Below are 22,137 nucleotides of genomic sequence, written 5' to 3'. Positions count from 1 at the left end.
TGTGTTATGACAAGACGCACAAATGACTCATTTACACCCACACTCTCAGTCCAACAGGAAGTAGTCAATTTTGCTTAGGAGCACGTGAATTGATGGTGTACGTGATGCAGGTCGCCACTAGATGGCATTGTTGTCTTTCAGGTCACAGGTATCCTGTGTGCTTAGCAACCTCTGGATAACCTCTAGATAATTCCATTCCATTGCAGGAAGTCAGCCTCATATTTATCAGATTTTATTGATATTTCAAAATGTGGCTGCACGCACTTTATGGAATAAAAACTAGCAAACAAAGCAGAAATTAGATCAAAAGCTTGACATTGATAGACAGCCATAAATACATTTTTGAAAGAAGGCAAGTGAAGCAGTACTTTTCACTCATTTATGTGCACTGATGACAAACAGTCAGATGTACATTGCATTTGCAGGTACTTTTGTCTAAATTGCACATTACAACATGGAATAATTGAAGGGTAATATTAAGAGCCACATAATGGATAAGTCAGTGGTAGTAAGCCACAGCACACAATTTTCAATCAAGCCAATTTGCTAAGAATGCTATTTGTGTGTTGTGTCTGTCCTGTCAGTGTGGTACAAAACAAGATGTGTGGAGTTGTGATTCTGACCAACTTTTCCACGATGGACACAGTGGCTTCCCCTGCCATTTTAAACAACTGGGTGAGTTCTTTGGTTAAACACAGCAACTGCAGGACCAGTGGCGCCCCCAGGGGGGGCCATGGTCACCCCTGGAAACTTGCTGGCCACCCCACTGCCCCCCTCCCAGTGCTCCCACCAATTTCCCTGACTGACTAAGGTGCTGGCTCAATAGGGAACTGTAATTTAAATCTCCACCTTTGGGGATGCTAATGTGCTGAAAGGTGTGCAGTCTGACGGGAAGTCGGCGCAAGAAGCAGAAGAAGAAACAACTACATTTTTGTGTTTTTCTGAAATGTTTGTGTGTTTCTCAAACTTGAGGTAAATGTGTTGGATGCAAATTGTCTTTAATGAAAAAGAGTCAAGGGGAATGCAATACGCAGCCACAGACTGGAGCCGAATCTGAGTTGCCACAAGGACCATTTTGGTGTGCCACCCTAAGATTGTCACTGGCCCCATCTGGCCCCCCCAATGAAAATGTTCTGGGGGCGCCACTGTGCAGGACGCTCGTCAAACCTGGTCACTTGACCGCTGTCCCTTTCCAAAAGGAAGAATCACATCTGGCTGCACTCCACTACCTATCGAAATCTGTGGCATTTCACTTCCATCCTCTCCTATGATGCGCTGCCTTCCTGCCTTCACAGTGACAACAGAAGGCAGTGTCTTAGCTGCGCCGGTAGTCGAGTGGTTAGAGTGCATGCCACATACGCAGTGGACCCGGGTTCGAATGGGCGGAGGAAGTTCACTGCAAGCCACAACCCCCCCTTCTCTGTCCCACTTCCAATCTATTCCCTGCAAAAACACAGGTGTCCATGCCTGAATTCCAGACAAAGGCAAAGAGAAGGCCGTAACACTTCACACAACATAACAGTGCAGAATCGAAGCAACGGGGCTTCAGCCGCAGTGCGTTTGGACGGCAGCATGCCCCGATATGCGCGCGGACTGCGAGGGCCCGTTCATCACTGCGTGCAGTTTTAATTATTATTCTTCTCCAAGTTTGAATGCAGTTTTGGAGGCCTGAACATATCCAAAAACTCACCAAATTTGGAATAGTCGTCACATCTGGCGAAAATTGCGATCCTGCATTGTCACTGGGCGTGGTCGTGACCTGCGGGCTCTGTAGCACCCCCTAATGTTCAGCCCCGCCTCCCAGAAGTGCGTAGAAGAATGAAAATCAATACGCAGATTCCTCATGACCAGACGCACAAACAACCCTCATGGAGTGATACCGACACTCCAACAGGAAGGCAGCCATTTTGATGAGTGGCGGCATTTTTGTCCAATTCATGCCTTTGAAAATTATCTTGTCCTAGAGCTTAAACACCACAGTCTTCAAATTAACTCAGTTATCTTCTTCATGCCTTGAAGAACAAAAGTTATGGAAATCATTCAGCTGTGACATACTTTAGTGGGCGGGGCGGTGGAAACCATTTTTTCCCCTCGCCGTCAAGCATCAAGGTTTTTTAACTTCAACATACAATTTCCTATCCACACCAAACTGCTCATAAGTGTAGAGGCTGTCTCCCCGAACAAATCTTAGCATCAGTAATAAGTTGGCCATTTTGCTTTTGGCCGCCATTTTGAAATATTGCCAATCTTTGTACGTGACATGATGTACACCACCGACTTCAAAGTCACTCAGTATCATCCTCGACCTTGAAGATGAAAAGTTAAGGAAATCTTTATCCTACGTCATACCTGCTGGCCGCAGTGGAGCGGTCAATTCGACTTCGCCGTAAAGCATCATGACGTCATAACTTCTTCATACAATTTCCTATCTCAGCCAAATCTCTCAGGAATGCAGAGTGAGCCGCCCTAATGAGATCTGTGTTGTCATGGGGCGTGGTCGTGACGAGTGGGCTCTGTAGCGCCCCCTATTGTGATGCCCTGCCTCCTACTTGTACATAGAAGGACGAAAATTGGTACGCACATTCATCATGACCAGACGCACAAAAAACCTATTTGGATGCATACTCTCAGTCCAACAGGAAGTCAGCCATTTTGATGTGTGGCGGCGTTTTTGACAAATTCATGCCTTCTTTGAAAACTATCTTGTCCTAGAGCTTGAACACCACAGTCTTCACATTCACGCAGTGTCATCTTCATGCCTTGAAGAACAAAAGTTATGGAAATCATTCAGCTGTGTCAAAAATAAATGTAGACAGTCATGCCCTGAATACATCTAGACATTCATTCAAAGTCAGCCATTTTGAATTTGGCGGCCTTTATGAAATATTGCCCGACATCATGCTGCACGCACTTTATGGAATAAAAACTAGCAAACAAAGCAGAAATTAGATCAAAAGCTTGACATTCATAGACAGCCATACATAAATTTTGGTAAGGAGGCAAGTGAAGCATTATTTTACACTCTTATGTGCAGTGATGACAAACAATGTCAGATGTACATGGCATTTGCAGGCAGTTTTGTCTAAATTGCACATTACAACATGGCATAATTGAAGGGTAATGTTTAGAGCCACATAATGGATAAGTCAGTGGTAGTAAGTCACAGCACACAATTTTTAAATAAGCCAATTTGCTAAGAATGCCATTTGCGTGTTGTGTCTGCCCTGTCAATGTGGCACAAAACAAGATGTGTGTAGTTGTGATTCTGACCAACTATTCTGCGATGGACACAGTGGATTCCCCTGCGATTTGAAAAAACTGAGTGATTTCTTTGGTTAAATAACACAGAACAGAGCTATGGTTAACAGTCAGTATGTAAAACCATCATGCTGTTTCGCATGCTTTGCCTCTGCTGATGTTATGTTGGACATTGTTCTGCTTATTCCAACACTGATAATATACGGCATTCAGCTTTCCAGCCTTTTCAGACATTCTTTATACCGACAGGAGGAACAGCCCACCAAATCATAGGAAAAACTGAAACGGAAGGTGTTGTGCGGGTAAGCCCGACGGCAGCGTGCGTCGACGGCAGCAAGCCCCGATGCGCGCGGACTGCGAGGGCCCGTTCATCACTGCTTGCAGTTTTAATTTTAATTGGCTTTACCCGTGTTACTGAAACCTACTCATACACTCTAATGTTGGTTTATAAGTGGTATTAGTGAATTTTAGAGGTGCTGGTTGTTGGGTTTTGTTACCTTTGGCCAATAGCCAGCCAAGCTGTTTCACCCACTTTCAAGTCTTTATGCCAAGCTACGCTAAGCTGCTGCTGTCTAAAGCTTCATAGAACATACAAACATAAGTGATGGAAGATGGAAGAGCTAATATCCTCAAATACTTTTCATTAAAGATAACAATAAATTAATTGTTTCTTACACCAGCTTGGTAGTGTTGTGGCGGTCGCGAACGTGTTGTTCGAACAAACGAATCTTTTGAGTGAACGAAGTGAACGGAATCACTTCATGAACTGATTCGTTCCTTTCTCAATTCAGTTGAGCTCAGCCGCGAGCATGCCGGCCGGGAATGGAACTGCCGCGACTCACTCACACAGGGAACTGTGAGGAAGTGATTCACATTTGCGCTGTGATTCGTTCATGATTTGCGAACCTACTGCACACAGAGAACTGTCGCTGAGGACGTGATTCTCGTTCACAAACTGTACTGAAAGTGGTGCTCTGTCACTCACTCACTCAGGGCAGAGGAATTGATTCACGTTCAGTAACCGTACTGCTAAAATTAGCGCTTAGTTGATAACATCCGTGTAGCATCATGTTAAGTGATTTTACTGCACAGTAAAAGTCACGTGATTCACGTTCACTCTGATTCAGTGATCTCCAACACTACTAGAACGGCCATAAGTCCTCAGCAGGTCGTTCGCGAACGCTGCCACTCACTCATGATTCGCGTCGCTGAGGTCGTGATTCGTGAGCAGCTTTTCCAGTGTAGGAGTGTGAAACACGCTTGGCCTCCTTTAGATGCATCCATATTTTTAGAAGTGTGAAAAACCTCTTGTGTGATAAGATGTAATCACAGCATGAAAAGTGGGATTTTCGGCCCCGTAAACGCCCGGAAATCTCCCTAATTTTCGGCAGTTAACGACAATTTACAGGCTGTGAACGTGGCGTTTGTCTGTTCCGAAAATTGTCGGAAACAAACCATGACGTCAGTGGAGCTCCCGGAGGTGCGAACGCCTCTAATTTGCAAATGAATAGCAGCGAAACCACGCCTGGCCTGGGAACGTGTGGGCTGGCTTGAATATCCTCATTCAGTATTGGATGAAACCACTACTCATAAACAAGCAAAATCACTCGTGATTGGTCACCCTGGGTCATTATAAATGTAAACCCCGGTGGGAATATATATATATATATATATATTATGTTTATATATTTATATTTATATGATTTATTCATTCATTTATAATTATGGTATCATCAATGAATGAATTTACTGAGGAAAGGAACATTTGCCAGGAAGGTGTTGTTTATTCAAAGAAAGAGTTTTATTAGCACAAACACAAACACACAGCATGTACAAAGCATAATCTGCCCACACAACAAACGGGAAGCTCACAAGAGGCCCAAAATCCTACAGCACCGCGAAGTGTCTGTTTCTGCAGACGTCTGTGGTGTGCTGCACTGTACTTCGGAATCGCCTCTCATGTGACAGCAGTGTGGCGCAGAGCTCGGTGAGCTACCGGCTGCGAAAGGACGGAGGTCGCACAATTCATCCAGACAGCCGCCATCTTGTGCCGTCTTCCTCCTCAGACATCAGGTCCATGGCGGCGCACTTCCAAAGGTCCACCTCATCCTCAGCTAGCACTCTGTCTCGCTTCCAGCAGCTGTAAAAACAATCAATAAAGACGATCAGTACTGCGCATGGATACAACACATATATTATTTGATAGAATAATAATCACATTGACCAAAGACGGATCCAATCTAATAAATCTTACCCTCTTTGTCCTCGATCGACTCCGAGCTGAACTCCTCACAGCGCCCGCCTGCGACGCAAGATCTGGTTGTTTGTTGTCCTGCGTACTGTCTCGTAATGTCTTACAGGCAGCTGGAAAACAATTAAAAAGACTGGTATGAATAAAGAAACGTAAGTCACAGTAAAATTAAGCGAGGGAGAAAACAGTAACAGTTACTTACATACAATGGCGTCATTATCGGCATCGTGTAAATCTGGACTTGCAGACGTGGCTCCGAGCTAACAGGAGGTCGCGGCCTTGTTATGAGGCGAGTTTAGTCTGTGAAAACAAAATGCTCGCAGCGATAAACCTCCGTGTCCCTCTGCGGCAGCGAAGCTCCGTCCGTGCAGGCCTCCTCTCGACAATGGCCGGGCCGCTAGCCTAGCTCCTGCTAGCTAGCCTAGCTCTTGCTAGCTAGCTTAGCTCCTGCTAGCTAGCTTAGCCGAACTTGCTTCGTGTCCATTAAAACACAAACACTTCGACTGCGATGGAGAGTCCAACTCACACACTCACAGCACGTCGTCCGAAAACAGTTCACAGTCTGTTAGTGATAAAACACGACACTGACGACACACACAGTCCACTGTCAGCTGCTTGACGCCATTAAGTCTCCGCTCCTTCTTCCTCGTCACTGACGCTCCGGTCTACCCGGAAGTGTAAAAACTCTTACAGGTCATGAACTCTCACACGCAGTAAGAATTACTTTTCAACTGCTTTTAAAACATTCAGAACCCATGAAATTATAGAAATACTTTTTTTTTTTTACATTTTAATATCTTAGTTATCTCAAAATATTTCATGCAAATTTTAACTTCTTAACAACTGGTGTTTTATCTTTAATTTGTTCCCAGGAGAGAGCGAGAGAAAGAATAAATAATCTTTTTTACATAACATTGGCCATTGCTAATGACATACACAGTAATTAATCTAGCATACTTTCATTAAATAAATCCATTTAAGGCGCGCAGGTGGTCGAGTGGTTAGAGCGCATGCCACATACGCAGCCGACCCCGGTTCAATTCCGGCCGGAGGTCCTTTGCTGCATGTCACATCCCCCTCACTCTCCCATATTTCCTATCTGTCTACTGCTTAATAAAGGTGTCTATGCCGAAAAAATCTTAAAAAAAAAAAAAAAAAATCAATTTAAGCTCAAATATAAGGGTCTATAATTAGGCTATACTGAGCCTGATCTATTTATACCAGAGATTTTCTTAAATGAAGTTAACACCTCTTAGAAAAAGGTCACCTGGGGTAAAACTCCCCCTGCAACCCTGATTTGCATTTGTATAGCTCACAGCATTTTCATTTACATGTTAAAGCCTCCCCTAGAATCAGGGGGAGGGGGGGTCATTGGGGGACAACTGCCAAGCAAGGCCCACGTCAATTTCCGACAATTTACGTCAGTTTTCAGTGTTGCCTGCAAATTGCCGCGTGCAGCCGCAAACCTGAAATTCCACGTCAATCTACAGTGCCGCATACTGACGAACTCACTTTTCATGCAGTGAATCCTGTGTGATGTGCGATCTCTGAGGGGAACACGGGACAAGGGAAGACAATGAAGAGCAAATGGTTTTACCTGTCTAGTTCTATCTTCTAGGTCAATTCATTTTACAAGCTGCTCAATGCTCCCCCTCCCTCTTTTCATCTTTGTCTTACTTATTCTCTCACTAAACATCTCTCTGCCATCTGGACAGTTTGAGCCTGCAGCATCACGTTTCTGTCTCCATTCCTCTGATGGGTTATTAATAGGTTCACAAGATATTTTTAAAACCCTGCATTGGGGCTTGTGGGTCTCTGCCATCCATTTCATGAATATCTAGTCTAAGCTCACTTATCGAGGAACTTGTTCACACAAGTGCTAAAAAAACCCCTAGAATTACCACCTTGTGGTTGAATTTCTCCACACACCAGTCAAGTTGCTTTTTCTGTGCTATGATGTTGAATCATAGCACGAACAATTTTTGCAGAATATGGATGTTGCAGTGAAGCTGACCTTTTTGGATATAAAATGTCAACGCGTATGAATTGTTCAGTAATGGCTCAAAACATCTTTGTGAGGTTACAGTATAATGCATTGGCAATGTCATGAAACACTTTCAATGATTTTGTCACAGTACTGTAATGTCCCTGGTTAAAAGTCATAGGCTGTCAGCCTGTTACCCTCTGTCAAACACTGGACCGCAGGTCAAGTCTCAGAGTCTCAGAGTAGGAGAGGGACAGTTTGTGTGTTGCTGAGAGCTGAGAACGTGACCGTGTATTTTGTTTTCGTGAGGTTAAATTAAACATCGACTTCAGAGTTATTCCTTCTGTGAAACGTCACACTTGTGTCAGAAGTGACTTTGAACATCCTGTCAGCCTGGTTCGGCGTCGCTCTCGAGTTAGCCTGTAAGCCGGCGCGTGTCATGGATGGCAGACGAAGAAAGAAACAGGGTATCTGCAGGTTTGAACAAGTCAAATTTAAGATTTTTTAAGACTTTTTAAGACCACTTTGAACAAAATGTAAGACCTACATGTACAAAAAAGTAAAGAAAAATAAAGTCCCCAAATTACTTTAAAAAATAACTAAATTTATTGCCATTCACAGAGCAATTCACTATTTTTAAAACACTACGAAAGCTCGACGCAACATGAAACTCACCTTAGCAGTATCTTGTTCCTCTAGCCGCCGACCGCTAGAGGAACAAGCTACTGCTAAGGTGAGTTGTTCCAAAACTCTCTTTTTAGTAAACTCTGTGTACACAAACAATGGGCCTCATTCACCAATATCTTCTTAAGAATCTTCTTAGATTCTTTCTTAAGTTGTTCTTAAGAGGTTCCTTAAGAAAATCCTACGTCAGATTCACCAACTTTTTCGTAAGCCTCAGAATTGTTCGCAGCTGTTTTTTTACATTGATGAAAGCCGCAGGAGCAATATATATGCCATTGTTTTGCGGGCCTTGGATGAAGAAATGCCACGTATAAATAGGGTGGGGGGGTTACTAATTGATGGCATGTTTCTAATTTACTTGATTTATCTTAAATCATTGGCACATTTAATTTATTTTAGAATTTAAATTATTTGTAAATTACCCAAAATATGAAATAAATAAATAAATGAATAAATATGACAGAATTATCACTGTAATATTGCATTGTATTGAACTACACAAGAGAAGAAAACACAACCATGCCAACATTTCGGCACTGAAATGTGCGTAAGAGTACTCCTGAGTGTTCGTAGGATTTGTTCTTGCCTAAGAAAAAATCCTAGATAAGAAAAAATTCATGAATGCCACAATCTTCGTAAAATCTTCGTAAGTGGGACTTAAGAACAAATTTGTTCGTAAGAACGGTTCATGAATGAGGCCCAATGTTCTCAATGCTCGTGTTCATGTGTAGAGACCCTGGTGATACTACGAGCAAAGTTGCTGGTGCAGACAAGAATCAGAGCAGCTGGCCTGAAGCTGCACCCAGACAAGTGTCACTTAATGCAACGGGAGGTGTACTCTCTGAGACACAAGGTGGGAGGACATCGGCACCGTGAATGAGAAGGTGCAGACGAACCGCCATGAATTCATACAGAAAGCCGGCGCTGCGGCTCCTAACGGTACACGTCATGATGATGTCATCGGTGTGTTTTCAAGGTGTTTCCCCGGTTTCCCCCGGTCAATCTGACTCCCTCACTCGCGGTAACAAAGGCTGTTTTCTGGGGGAAAGTTCACTGAAGTCTCGGTCCGGAGGGCTGACCGTCGTGGTGATTTATTTTCATCACAAACACTCGGTGAGTTAAAGTTTTCTGCCAGTGACAGACGCTGTTTTTCGGGCAGAAATGTGACAAAGAGTCGGTAGGACGGGCGGAAGGACGGACGCTTCTCCAGTATATCTGCGGAATTTTTTTCCTCATATAAGTTGCCAAAGAGAGTTACAGTTACTACGTTACTTTTGTTTGGTCACTCGAAACACATTTGTTTTATTATGTCAAATTTGAAATAATAAAACAAACGTGTTTCGAGTGATACGATAATTTATTTACAGAGGCTATAGTTGATGAGGATTCTCAGTCATCCATGTCATGCTAATTCGAAGTGCTGTATCGTAGCAACTGGATTTGTTTCATTTTCTTGAAGATGTTTCACCTCTCATTCAAGAGGCTTCTATAGTTTTGACTGGGGGACATTAAAGTTTAAAAACTAATGGCTTAGAAAATTATTTTTATGAGGCTGTTCAATGCACCACTAACCTTAGTTCAACCTTAGCTCATTAATGGTTGACCACAAACTCAGATCAAGACTGTCAGTTTACAAAGACAACCCTGAAACGGAGCGACCTGAGATTTCAATCGCTGGAGATTCTGTCATCAGGTTTGTAAAGCTTCCTGGTGCAGTTACATACTGTCTATCAGGAGGAAAGACAGCTGAGTTTATCGAACTAATTCCCGCTCTACTTGATGTCCATCCGTCCGTCCACACTGTGATAGTGCATGCTGGCACAAATGACGTCATGTCCAGGCAGTCCATGAAGCTACACTATGAACTTGAGTCTCTAGCCTCCACAGTTGAAAGCCTGGGGAGGAGATGTGTCCTGTCTGGTCCCACTCCCACTATGACAAAGAGCTCTGAACGTTTTAGCCGTCTTTTTAGCCTGCACCTGTGGATGCAAAATTTTACTACTGTCACCGGTCTTGGTTTTATTAGTCATTTTGACTCCTTCTGGACCAACTGGGAACTTTTTAAACGGGATGGTTTGCATCCAAACAGGAAAGGAACAGAAAAATTAACCTGGAACTGTATTAATTTTATTGCTTTTAGCCTTAATTGATGGTTTCCCCAGCAAGACCTTGCCCAGCATCCTAGCTCTGTATTGCTTAGCCCTGTCTCATACAATGCGGGTCCTGCTGGTGCTGGCTCTGTTTCTGTTTCCTCCACAAATTCATTCATTCCTGTAAGGATCACTGTAAGGCAGTCTGCATTACAAAAATCTACTCATAGTCCACACAGAGTCAATCTACTTACAGTTATAACCACCTCTTCATTCCCTGTAAACATTGCTGCCTCACCTCATGCCTCTTCACGTCCCCGCTGGCGGGGGGTGAATCACTGCAAGACTTTTATCTTGAAGGATTTCTTCATGTCCCGAGGATTGGATTTCCTCTGTGTGACTGAGACATGGCTGACCGTGGTGAGTCCAGCGCCTTCACTGAGCTTTTACCACATGATTGCAGCTATTTTTACTCCCCCGCCCCCCAAGTACAATAAGGACTTTTTAAATGACTTTTCTGATTTCCTGGCTGAAATCCTGCATAAATATGATCGTGTTCTTATTGTTGGGGATTTTAATGTTCATGTGTGTTGTCCTGACAAGCCAATGGCAAAGGACTTTTTAAACCTCACTGATTATTTTAATCTTGTACAGTCTGTGTCTGGACCTACACAAGAACAAGGACACACACTTGATCTTGTTTTATCATATGGTTTGCCCGTTTTTAATTTAGAGACTTGTGATGCTGTTTTTTCTGACCACATGCCTGTATTATTTGAGGCTGCTCTTGCCCCTGATACATTTAAACCTCGCGCTGCTGCTCGGCGCTGTCGCATTATTAACCCTTCCACTGCTGTTCAGTTCTCGGTCACTTTCAATCAGAACTCCGTAATTCCATGTGCAATACAGAGGAGCTAAGTTCTTGGTTTCACTCCACCTGCCAAACTGTTTTAGACACTGTGGCTCCATTAAAATTCAGGCAGCCTAAAACTAAATCTGAGCCCTGGTTAAAAGGAAACATTTCTCTGATATTATTCTGTCAAACCGTCACAAGCCTCGTGTTTTGTTTAACACTATTGACTTTCTTCTAAATACCCCGCAGACTGCCTGTATGGAGGCGTCCCCTGCTGTGTGTGAAAACCTTCTTCACTTTTTTATCGGTAAGGTCACTTCAATTCGGGCTCAAATCTCACCTTCTGCTTATGACCCCTCAGTCTCTGTCCCCTGCTCTGCTGTCTTCAACCAGTTTGAGCCTGTGACTTTCCTTTTTACAGGAGATTGTTGGTCATTTAAAGCCATCAGGTTCTCCAAATGATGCTGTCCCACCTCGACTATTTAAAGAGGTTTTCCCCACTGTAGGACCATCTGTTATTGCGCTAATTAATAGCAGCCTGTCCTCAGGTGTGGTCCCTGAAAATTTCAAACATGCAGTAGTACAACCTCTGATTAAAAAACCGGCCCTAGATCCTGCAGTTCTTGCCAATTTCAGGCCTATCTCCAAACTGCCTTTTCTTTCGAAAATCCTGGAGAAGGTTGTGCACAGCCAATTAATGGCCTTTCTGGAAGAACATAATATCCTAGAGGTTTTCCAATCCGGTTTTACATCCCTGCACAGCACCGAATCAGCTCTTGTAAGAGTTTTTAATTATATATTTTTAGCTACGGACTCTGGTGACTGTGTTATCCTTGTGCTTTAAGATTTAACTGCTGCATTTGACACAGTGGATCATGAAATTTTAATCTCACGCTTGCAGCAGTGGGTGGGCATCAAGGGCGTAGCGTTGAAATGGTTCAGGTCGTACTTGACTGATCAAACTTTTTGTGTCAGCCTTGGTGACTCGGTATCCTCCTCTGCTCCTCTCTCTTGCGGGGTCCCTCAGGGCTCAGTTCTTGGCCCTCTCCTCTTCTCTCTCTATCTGCTCCCACTTGGTTCCATACTTAGGAAGCACGGCATTTCATTCCACTGTTATGCAGACGACAGTCAAATTTATGTGCCTCTTAAAAAGAAAGATGAACACTCTGTCAGACGGTTACTTACGTGTCTTGACGCCATAAAGGCCTGGATGGCTCTGAACTTTTTACATTTTAACGATAAAAAGACAGAAGTGATGGTTTTTGGTGGCGCCACTGGGACCCCCCCTGTAGATCTGGGTTCCTTGGCCCAGTATATTAAACCTAATATCACTAACCTAGGGTTTAAAGTGGACCCTGAGCTTAATCTTAACTGTCAGATCAAGGCTGTTGTCAAAGCTAGCTTTTTCCATTTGAGGCAGCTGGCCAAAATAAAGCCGATTCTATCAAGGCAGCACTTCGAGACAGTAATTCACGCCTTTGTAACTACTCGGCTGGATTACTGTAACGCACTGTATGTGGGGGTCAGTGGGTCCTCCATCGCCCGTCTCCAGATGGTATAGAATGCAGCTGCACGTCTTTTAACTGGCACAAGTAAATATGAGCACATTTCCCCCATTTTAGCCTCACTGCATTGGCTGCCTATTCAATTTCGGATCCATTTTAAAATTATTTTGTTTGCTTTTAAATACCTGAATGGTCTTGCCCCGCCCTACCTCTCTGAGCTTCTACACCCTTATATATCCGCCCGCTCTCTCAGGTCAGATGATCAGCTGCTCCTGAGTGTGCCTAAATCTAAGCGGAAGCTCAGAGGGGACCGTGCTTTTGCTGTGTCGGCTCCTAAACTATGGAATGATCTGCCTCTGCACATTAAACAGGCCTCTTCCTTGTCAGTTTTTAAATCACTTCTTAAAACCCATCTCTTCTCCATAGCTTTCGACACCTAGTAAGAGGTCGACTTGATCTTCTTGATTTTATTCCTTATTTTGATTATTTTTATTGCATTTTTTACTCATGTTTTATGCCTTTTAATGTATTGTTGTATTTTGCGCGCTATGTGAGCAATTATGTCTTTCTGTTTGTGATGTCTTATTTATTTTTTCTGTACAGCACTTTGGCCAACTTTGGTTGTTTTTAAAGCGCTTAACAAATAAAGTTGGATTGGATTGGATTGGATAACTTGTCTACTGGACCATTGTCCTCTGGCATCACAAATATGGTTCACTCATTACACTGGTTACATTGGGAATTGATTGGGTTCCGGGGATAATGCTGCATTTTGTAATAATCTGCCACATTTTGTGATAAAATTCTTGAACACAATATGTACTAAACTTTGCCGCATTTTGTAATAACTTCTTACATATTGCATCAGTAATTACAAAATGAAGGTGTTGGACTTTTTTGTCAAGAAAATGTAATAATTGGTGCATTATGTAATAAACGACCAAAATGGATGTCTTAATTAGAAAAGGCATTATACCATCAGAACGACATTGACTTTAAACATACCAGCATGAATTGTAAATATGAATTAATTTAAAAAAACTAGTAGGATGTTTCATTGGTCAAATCCAAATCAAATATAACTGAATTCATAGAGAATGTGTTTGAAAGCTTATAGAGACAAAAACTGCATAGCTTAACTACAATTTGCTGTAACTTGCTGGTAGTCAAACTATATTCATATTTTGTGCTGCGTCAAGTATTTCAACTGCGTTTTGGGTCATATTTTGTAGTTTAACTGCTTAATTTAGAAACTACAATTTTGGGGACATGAATGCTGAAAATGCTAGCTAATAGTTATATTTACATCAAGTGAAGCGTGGCATACAACCCCATGGCAGGATTACTGTATTTGCAAGAATGCCATGGAAATCTACTTACTATGACTATGCCATTGCTAATCACATACCATTTTCTATGCCACTGAATCTAGAAAAGCTACCCATGTTATCTACTGCAGTTAATAGCATAAACACAGGGAAACTGGAGTGGTCTAATGTAAATGTCATCAAGACAGAAGTTACTGGGAAATAATGAGTTGTTTCAAAATGTCATCATGTGAGAATTGTAAGAATCCACAATATGGTAAGGATTTATGTGTCTATTCTGTAATCAGATCATATAGCCAGTATGCCTTTTCATGAGCCTTAGTCTAAGGGATATAATACCAAGCCTGACTGGAATTAGTATGTGGCAGAGCTTCATGCCAACGCTAGAAAAACATTTAAAGCTTCAGTAGAGTCAGCTAGAGATAGACAGAGGGTTTATTTGAGCCACAGAAATGTGCAAATGCAAATTGTAGCTGCCATCACTGGCTAGTTAGTTGCAAAATAAAAGTTATAACGACTTCTCGAAGGAGGTTTATCCAAACAAAACTGCAAAATGTTCTTACCATCAAACATTGATGGAGCCAGGGCTTGATGGTGGCCTAAAAAAATCTGATACCATCATCTATTCAATTTAGGGGACCTTCCAATATCCCATAGTTGCGCTCAAATTTTTGCTGCCATGCAAGGTGCCGACCAGCACATCAGGAGCAGTTTGGGGTTCAGTATCTTGCCCAAGGACACTTCGACATGCAGACCAGCCCTTGTATTATGTTTGTTTCTCCCTCCTTACTTTGATCTTCATGGTCAAATTTGACGCGTTTGGTTTAACTGCTCTTATATTACCACAAAAAACATCAGTCAAACATAATCATCACCAAATTCTATTCACAGTTTTTCTCTATTGTTTACACACATTTTCTGAAAGCATGCCTCATACTCTCAGAACTCTACACACAAATCAGAAAACACACACACAATGAGCAAAAACCCTCAATTCTCCTGCAAAATGAAACTCTACATTCAAAACAATGTTATTTCTTCTCAAAATGGTATTTTGTTTTCAAATGACAAACACAAAACATTATATGAATAGATATTTATAAGAACCAGTTGAACACTGATGTGCTCAATGTAAAACACTATGATGAATGGAAAACACTTCTTTTCACTTTCATAATAACGACTTAGGCCTTTTTTTGTTCAGTGTTACACTTACTACAGTCAGTACATACAAGTGTATTGTAAAATATTTGAGAATATTGTTTTTATACTCATAACAAACAAATACACGGTAACAGATATATTTTAATTTTCCAACAAAAACAATGTACACAGTGTACATCCCAACCAACACAAAGTTCCACATACAGTGATCTATATACAAAACAGAAGAATTTACTGTACACAGTAACAGTAAAAAAAAAACGTTTTTAAAAAAACTATGCTGCATCCTCTCTTCTGTTTCGGTCTGGCCACAGCATCTCATCCACATCACAAGCAATGTTTTCCCTGGCCAAGCAGCGGGGGAAATATCACCTAGCATGGTGAATCTAGCCATGAAACGCACCAACTGCTATATATCCACATGCGTCTTCCATAGCTTGGAGAAGGTGTATACTCATTTGTGGATTTCGGTCATACACTTTCCATCTCCAGGCAGAAAAAAAATTCTCAATAGGATTGAGGAATGGAGAATATGGAGGGAGATTACCAGCTAAAAAGCGTGGTTGGGCAGTGAACCAGTTACAAACCAGAGCAGCCCAGAGGAAACTTATGTTGTCCCAAATGACAACGTACCTGAGCTGCTCTAGTGGAATGAGTATAATGTGTAGGGTGTCCAGGTGTTGAGTCAGTGTGCATAGTAGGGCAATTCACTTTAGAATTTTGAATGACAGTGTTACTTGTGAAAACAAGAGATTTTCTTAATGAAAATTGTGCCAAATGCAGAGAATTGTGTGTAGTGTTTTGGAAAAAGTGTGTTTTAGAACTGCAATTTGAGTGTCAAGCAGGAATTGTGCTTGCAGTTTAGCAGAATTGGTTCAGGGGGTTGGTGCATGAGTTACATGTTGTGGTCATTGTGTCAAGTACCAGTTTTTGTGTGTTCACAATATAGAACAACTGTAACACCTTTTGATGCTATAAACAGTGTTTCCAACTAGTGGTGAACATGCATAACTGCAGTAACTATACAAATAATAGACAGTGAAAATTATAATAATAATCAAAACAAAGAAGAAATTCACAGAACATCTGAAAAAAACCCAACATGAATAGTCATCTGTGTGTGTGTGTGTGTGTGTGTGTGTGTGTGTGTGTTCACATACAGGAGTGGCATTGTACAGTGGGTACAGGTTGTGTATCTTTATTATCAAATCGGATAATTCTTGAGAGGACATGAAACTGCTGTAAGGACATAGTTGATCGGAATATAGGCCTCCCAGACTCTGCATCCCACAGACTGTGTGTAGCCTCCTTGTTTGACAGAAATACTCCAGCCAGAATCAACAGACCCATGTAGTCTTGGAGGTCTACCTAGTCCAATGCTCCCCACATTTCCCAAAACACACGCTTCGCCTCCAGGTTTGTCGTATCCAGTATAATTTCCTCCATGGACTCTGGTAAAAAGATTTGGAAGCTGGACTTGATGTCATCCACACTAGATATTGCGTATCATGTTGGCCCTGGCTTCATCCTTACAATGTTTTGCACTCTTGCTCTGCCTCCTCTGTCCTGGGAGTAAGAATACCAGTTGCCACTCTTGGACTGAAATGTCACCTCTGGTGCCTCTTCTTCTCGTGCCTCTTCTCCATGTGCCTCTTCCTCTGGAGCCTCTTCATCTGTTGACTGGTCAGTCTCATAAAGGTCTGGATCAAAATCAGGATCAATGTTGTCTTCCAGTTCTAACACCTCCTCCTCTGTCTCCAGTTCAACTTCGATCTCCCCTTCATCTGATTCAAAAGTTCGATTCAGAGCCTCTCTGACAGTAAATTGCCTTCTCATTGTGGTCACAGAGTAAAATGAAAGGAAGGCACAAATAAAGGTTTATATAGTCTGTGAGAAGATATGATGCGTTGTTTATTCTGTAAAGTGTGGTTCACGTGTAGGTATGGGCACATAAGCACAGGAAAGAGATCTGTTCCCATAACAAACACCTAACTGTTTAGTTTGAAATGTTTGAAAATCTTTATATATGGAGCATTTAAACAGGTATGATACATTGTTAGGTCTGGAGAGTCTGAGTGGCTCCCAGGTGGGCACAAAAGCACGAGAAAGAGACAGGTTCCCATAAATGACACCTAATTCTTCATTCTGAAATGTGTGTTTCAAATGGGGAAATGTGCGTGTGTGAGAATGTGCCTGAGTGTGTGTGTGTGTGTGTGTGGGTGGGTGTATGGTCGGGAGGCTGTATGTGGATGCGCATGTGTGGGTGTGCATGGGGATGTTTTCCATCTAATGAATGAACATAATTTAGTATTACCTATTCATTTCCTATGCCAGTCAATTTTGACCAGGAAGACCACAGGTGTTACACAGTTGATCAGATCACTCAAAATTCAGTGAAAGTGGTGATCAGCATTTTGATATGTTCAGATGCCTAGTGTGGAGGATATCATAAGGCCTTGAGGCAATAAGAGGAAAAATGAAATGTTTAGGATTTTATGAAGTTGTAAATCAGTCAGATTTGACCCAAGCACCACAGGAGGGCTAGGGCAATTGAACAAGCAACCTTCCGATAACAAGATGCTGGCTCTAGCCCTGAGCCACAACCACCATTAGAAAATGGTCAATAGACAAATGTTATTTTCATTTGTCTACTGCATTTCCACCAGTTTGAAAGATAATTTTAATTTCTATGAAATAATTTCAGTGTAACCAGTTCTGGTGCAAGACACTTTAATGAGAAGCAACAAAACTACTTTTCTTTATGTTCTATAGGAATAGAAGTGATAGACAAAATGTACAAGAAATGAGAGGCATTTTGGATATTCTTCTTCAAAGGTTTATCACCAGGGGTCATGAATGAAGATTTTTCAATAAGTTATAATTTTTATAGTTGTTCTTAAATATTTCCCTTTTATGTGGTTTTGTTGTGTGCTTTAATGGTTAACTTTTTATTTATTTATGTATTTATTTATAAAATCTTTGTATGATGTTTCTCATTGTTCTTCGTACTCTTTCAATATAGGGCACCTACAGCACAAAAAGAGTTCTAGTGTATTCTGTACAAACCTAAAAAACAAGTAAAAAAACAGTACCACCTTTTATGGACCAGTTTATGGACCAAATATGGTGTCACCCATGGCCTCTATTAAGACCTTACATCTCTGCCAGTCTGGTATAACAATTTGCCTAAAGCCAACCGACTATTAAAAAGACAACCTTTGTAGGTGAGCCATGGTATTCGCGGTAATGGCAACTATAAATGCTATCAAAACATGGCAACACTTACCTGTGGCTCGGGTGCAGTTGCTGTGTCCTGTATAGTTGGGACTGATCCTTTTACGAGGGTCAGTGTCGTGGAAAAGCCAGCTTTGTACTGACCCTCATTACTGAAGCAGTCCAACGTGAAGTGGTTAGCACACACATACAAGCTCACACGAACCGCAGCCGCAACATTGTAATTAAAAATGAAACGCAACCACTGTCTCTTCTGTTGTTCTGTAGGTGGGACAGAATATAAGTACTGGTGTTGATTTTTACAAGCAACAACAGACCAATTTGCGTGTCTAATTCTGAGCGACGACATTAAGAAACACTGCTATCTCACCGCTGGACACACTGAACTTCACCTTGGGGATGGACACCCCCCTCTCGGATATCTCCTATCACCGCGCAGAGGAGGCCTGCCAATGGAAATGACTAATTTTGTTACGTAAAGAAAGGAGCCGAATCTGAACAGCCTGTAGGAGCGCCATTTAACCAGTGGGTGGGCTGCAGAGACCATGCAGGAATCATTTGCTTTCCTCATTCTGGGAGTTGGCAGACCAGTTTATATATGTAGAGACCAGAGAAAAGGTGTTTTTCATAATATGGGACCTTTAAAATAGGTTTTTTGTTGAGCCAAACTAAGACTGAATTTTTGAGGCTGGTATCAGCATAAAAAAAACCTACAAGTTGTTTTTAAAAAAGCCTTTTTGATTGAACTAACTAAAACTTCATTTTAGGTGACACATTTTCTACCAGATGGTCCAGAACACAATAAAGACATAAACTCTGAGTTTAAAACATCCCAGCCTTTGTTTAGCTTGGAAGGTAACATAAACCCTTTCTGGTGAAGTTTCGAAAAACACACATTACAGCATCTTCTGATGCTGTGAAAAGAGGACCTACCACAGCTGGGCATGCCTCCATCTTCATGGCTACAAGATGTACCTCTATGGAGGGGCAAGGCCTGTGAGAGGGGGGAGGAGTCAATACAGGAAGGAGGGGGCGAGCAGGGCAGTGAAGGCGGGGCTACAACCAGGACATGGAAGTGGCCAGATATGTGGGTGTGGTGTGTAGTGCAGGAAGGTGGGGCACCATAGTGAATCAAGAATGTTCCGCAAAAATTGGTTGGCAGGAAATAAAAACAGGTACATCAATTGGAGGCAAGTATTGACACAGGAGAAACACATGCAGGCAGGTCAGATAAGATGAGTTCATGATTTCAACATCAAAAGTCATGCAGAAGATATGTGAGAGTAGAAATGAAAGAGGGAGCAGAAAAAAAGGGGGGGAGTAAATTGGAAAAGATCATGTGAAAAGTAGGAATACAGAGAGATAACATAACACATAACAGCACAAAATAAAGATTAGTGGCATTTCACATTACATATCACCTCCACATGCTGCTAGTATCATGATAGTTTCATCGGCAGTTAGCAATATTTTGCACACTGTTAACCGTTAGAAAACACAGGCTGGATGGTACTGAAGTTTGCAATGATTCTACAAATATAGCAGAATAGCACTGACCCTGAAGGTGCTTGTTCAATTTGTGCCTATTCAGTATCATTTTAGTGGACATCAATTTGAATGTATTTGAGTGCAGATACTCTGCAGTAATTCTTGGTTAACATGTTCAGCTAGCCCTGATCCCCGATGGATATGTTCATATTGTTTCTGCATTGCCATGACATGAAAACACAGATCTCTAACATACTCATTCATAAAATTTGAGAAGACTATGAAAAAAGTGAATACACTGCTAGGCATGTTTAACTTAAGAACACACACACACACACACACAGACACACATTGATGTATCAATAGTTATAATCCAATAATATAACATATATTGGTCAGAACTACATCATGAGTACTTTTATGTATATAGTATTTTGGGCAAATACATTTGTACTTTTATTTAACAGTATTTTTACATTGTGGCATTATATTACATTTACTTTAGTTAAGGACTTGAATACCACCAATTTGTCAGGCAGGTGTTTAGCAACAAAATATAAAAAACTAACTTTAACCAATCATTTTGTGTTCATGTAGGATAACATCGCTCAGAGTAAGGAGCTGATTTAGAAAATATGTTTGCAGGCTCTTATAAGTTAACACAAATCAAATTAAATCAAGACATGGTACAATATTTCGTAGAAGCTAAACAACTGCAGTACAGCAAGAGACATAATATCCCATCCCTGCTTAAATTAATATGTAGGTCAAAATCACGAAAATTCAAGACTTTAGTCAGGTAATTTCCACAGGTATAGCAAAAGGTTACAAAATTGGTTGTTCCAATCCGACTGAGCAACATATATTATATGAACCCTGCTGTACCGTATACTGTTCTTTGGAAACTGCAATCAATGGTATATTTTTTATGAGGAACCAATATAGATGTACAAGCAGTGATTTGAACTGTGGATCTAGGAGCCCACGTATGTGACCTATTCTCTGCACTCACCTGAACGGGGCTTCAGTCCAAACACCGAGCTGGAGAAGGACGAAAGTCTGCCTGTTGGAGATCTATCATCTTGCTGCAGCAACAGAAATCCAAACATTATGTCAGTTTCATCAGCAAACAATGAAAGTATAATTTATTGAACAAATGCTGGACATCTTCTGTCCTGTGCTTCATGTGTGGGAGTGGTTTGCAAAGACGCAGATCTACAAATGACTCCACAGAAAAACAGAATTAAAAGAATCACATCACGCTCAAGTGATTTGTTCAACCACACATGTAGGTGGTCTGACTTGCATTCATGACACTAATGGGCCTAGATCAGGGAGCAAGTCAAACTTGACTCTTATAGGGTCACCTGGCTAGACTAAAATTGGTGGTGCTGGACAACTGGTTATCAACTGGCTCAGGATAGCAAATCAGCGCATGTGTTTCTTTATCCTAAGCTTCAGAGTTTTAATGTTGACAGTATTTTTATCAAAATGTTTTATTTGTGCATTGTAGAATCTTTCCTCACACTGTGTTTTGTCTGCTGGTATGGATCACATTCCCTGAAAATCAGAAATCCACTGCAAGGTATGGTGAAAGTGTGGATCACTAATAGCAGGCACTGTTAAAAGTAACAATGTGTCTAAATCCCCACCAAGGAAAGGAATATCCTGGACCATGTTTATGTCAATATTCCTGGCAGCAGCAAAGCCCTTCGCCATCCTCATTTTTGCCTCTCAGACCATATTTCTCTGCCTCTTCTGCCTAATTACTCCCAGCTTCTAGCAAGGGTTAAACCCTCAGTAAAACCAAGTTTGGACAGTTGACACTGCTTTGAGTGTACAGACTGGCAAATGGTCAAAGACACTGCCAGTCAGGATAACAACAGTAATCTTGAGTTATATACATCTTCAGTGACATCATGTGGTGATCCTAAAGTCAATAAGGTCACTGCACAACCAGGCGTAGATGAATGCAGAGGTAAGGGCTTGATGCAAAGAAAAAAAGTTGCCTTTTGCTCAGGTAACAAGGAAACATACAACAAAACCAGATCAAGACTAAGAACTGGTATCAGGAGGCAAAGAGGAAACATCAGCAGACCGCAACACCAACAGCAATAAAGATATGTGGATGGTAATTTAAACTATTACAGCCTACAAAAGCAGGAGCTTTTTGTGAATTATGTGTGAGGCCCAAGGCCCGATAAGCTTAATACATTTTATGTTCACTCTGACCCCCTTAACAAAGAACAACTAGAAAAGTCTTCTCCGTCTTGATCACCTTCACAGGAACTGCCCCTA

The 22,137-nt window shown here is 41.6% G+C and overlaps 1 protein-coding gene across 15 annotated transcripts in view; it reads right to left on the bottom strand.

The window, feature by feature from the left end:
- lrch1 (leucine-rich repeats and calponin homology (CH) domain containing 1) overlaps positions 1–22,137 on the bottom strand; it is a 351,529-nt gene that overhangs the window by 56,668 nt on the left and 272,724 nt on the right. For 11 of the 15 annotated variants that reach the window (XM_030428926.1, XM_030428929.1, XM_030428920.1 and 8 more), the window contains 2 exons: positions 20,852–20,924; positions 19,285–19,407 (listed from right to left, as the gene is read on the bottom strand). In XM_030428926.1, coding sequence (XP_030284786.1) covers positions 19,285–19,407; positions 20,852–20,924 — 196 coding nt within the window. The remainder of the gene's footprint in view (positions 1–19,284; positions 19,408–20,851; positions 20,925–22,137) is intronic. The other 4 variants (XM_030428935.1, XM_030428934.1, XM_030428925.1 and 1 more) reach the window with 2 other exon arrangements.

The sequence above is a fragment of the Sparus aurata genome, chromosome 9 (genome assembly GCF_900880675.1).
Source record: "Sparus aurata chromosome 9, fSpaAur1.1, whole genome shotgun sequence".
Classification (NCBI taxonomy): Eukaryota; Metazoa; Chordata; class Actinopteri; order Spariformes; family Sparidae; genus Sparus; species Sparus aurata.
The sequence above is the reverse complement of the archived record's forward strand: the minus strand, read 5'-3'. Positions and strand labels throughout refer to the sequence as shown.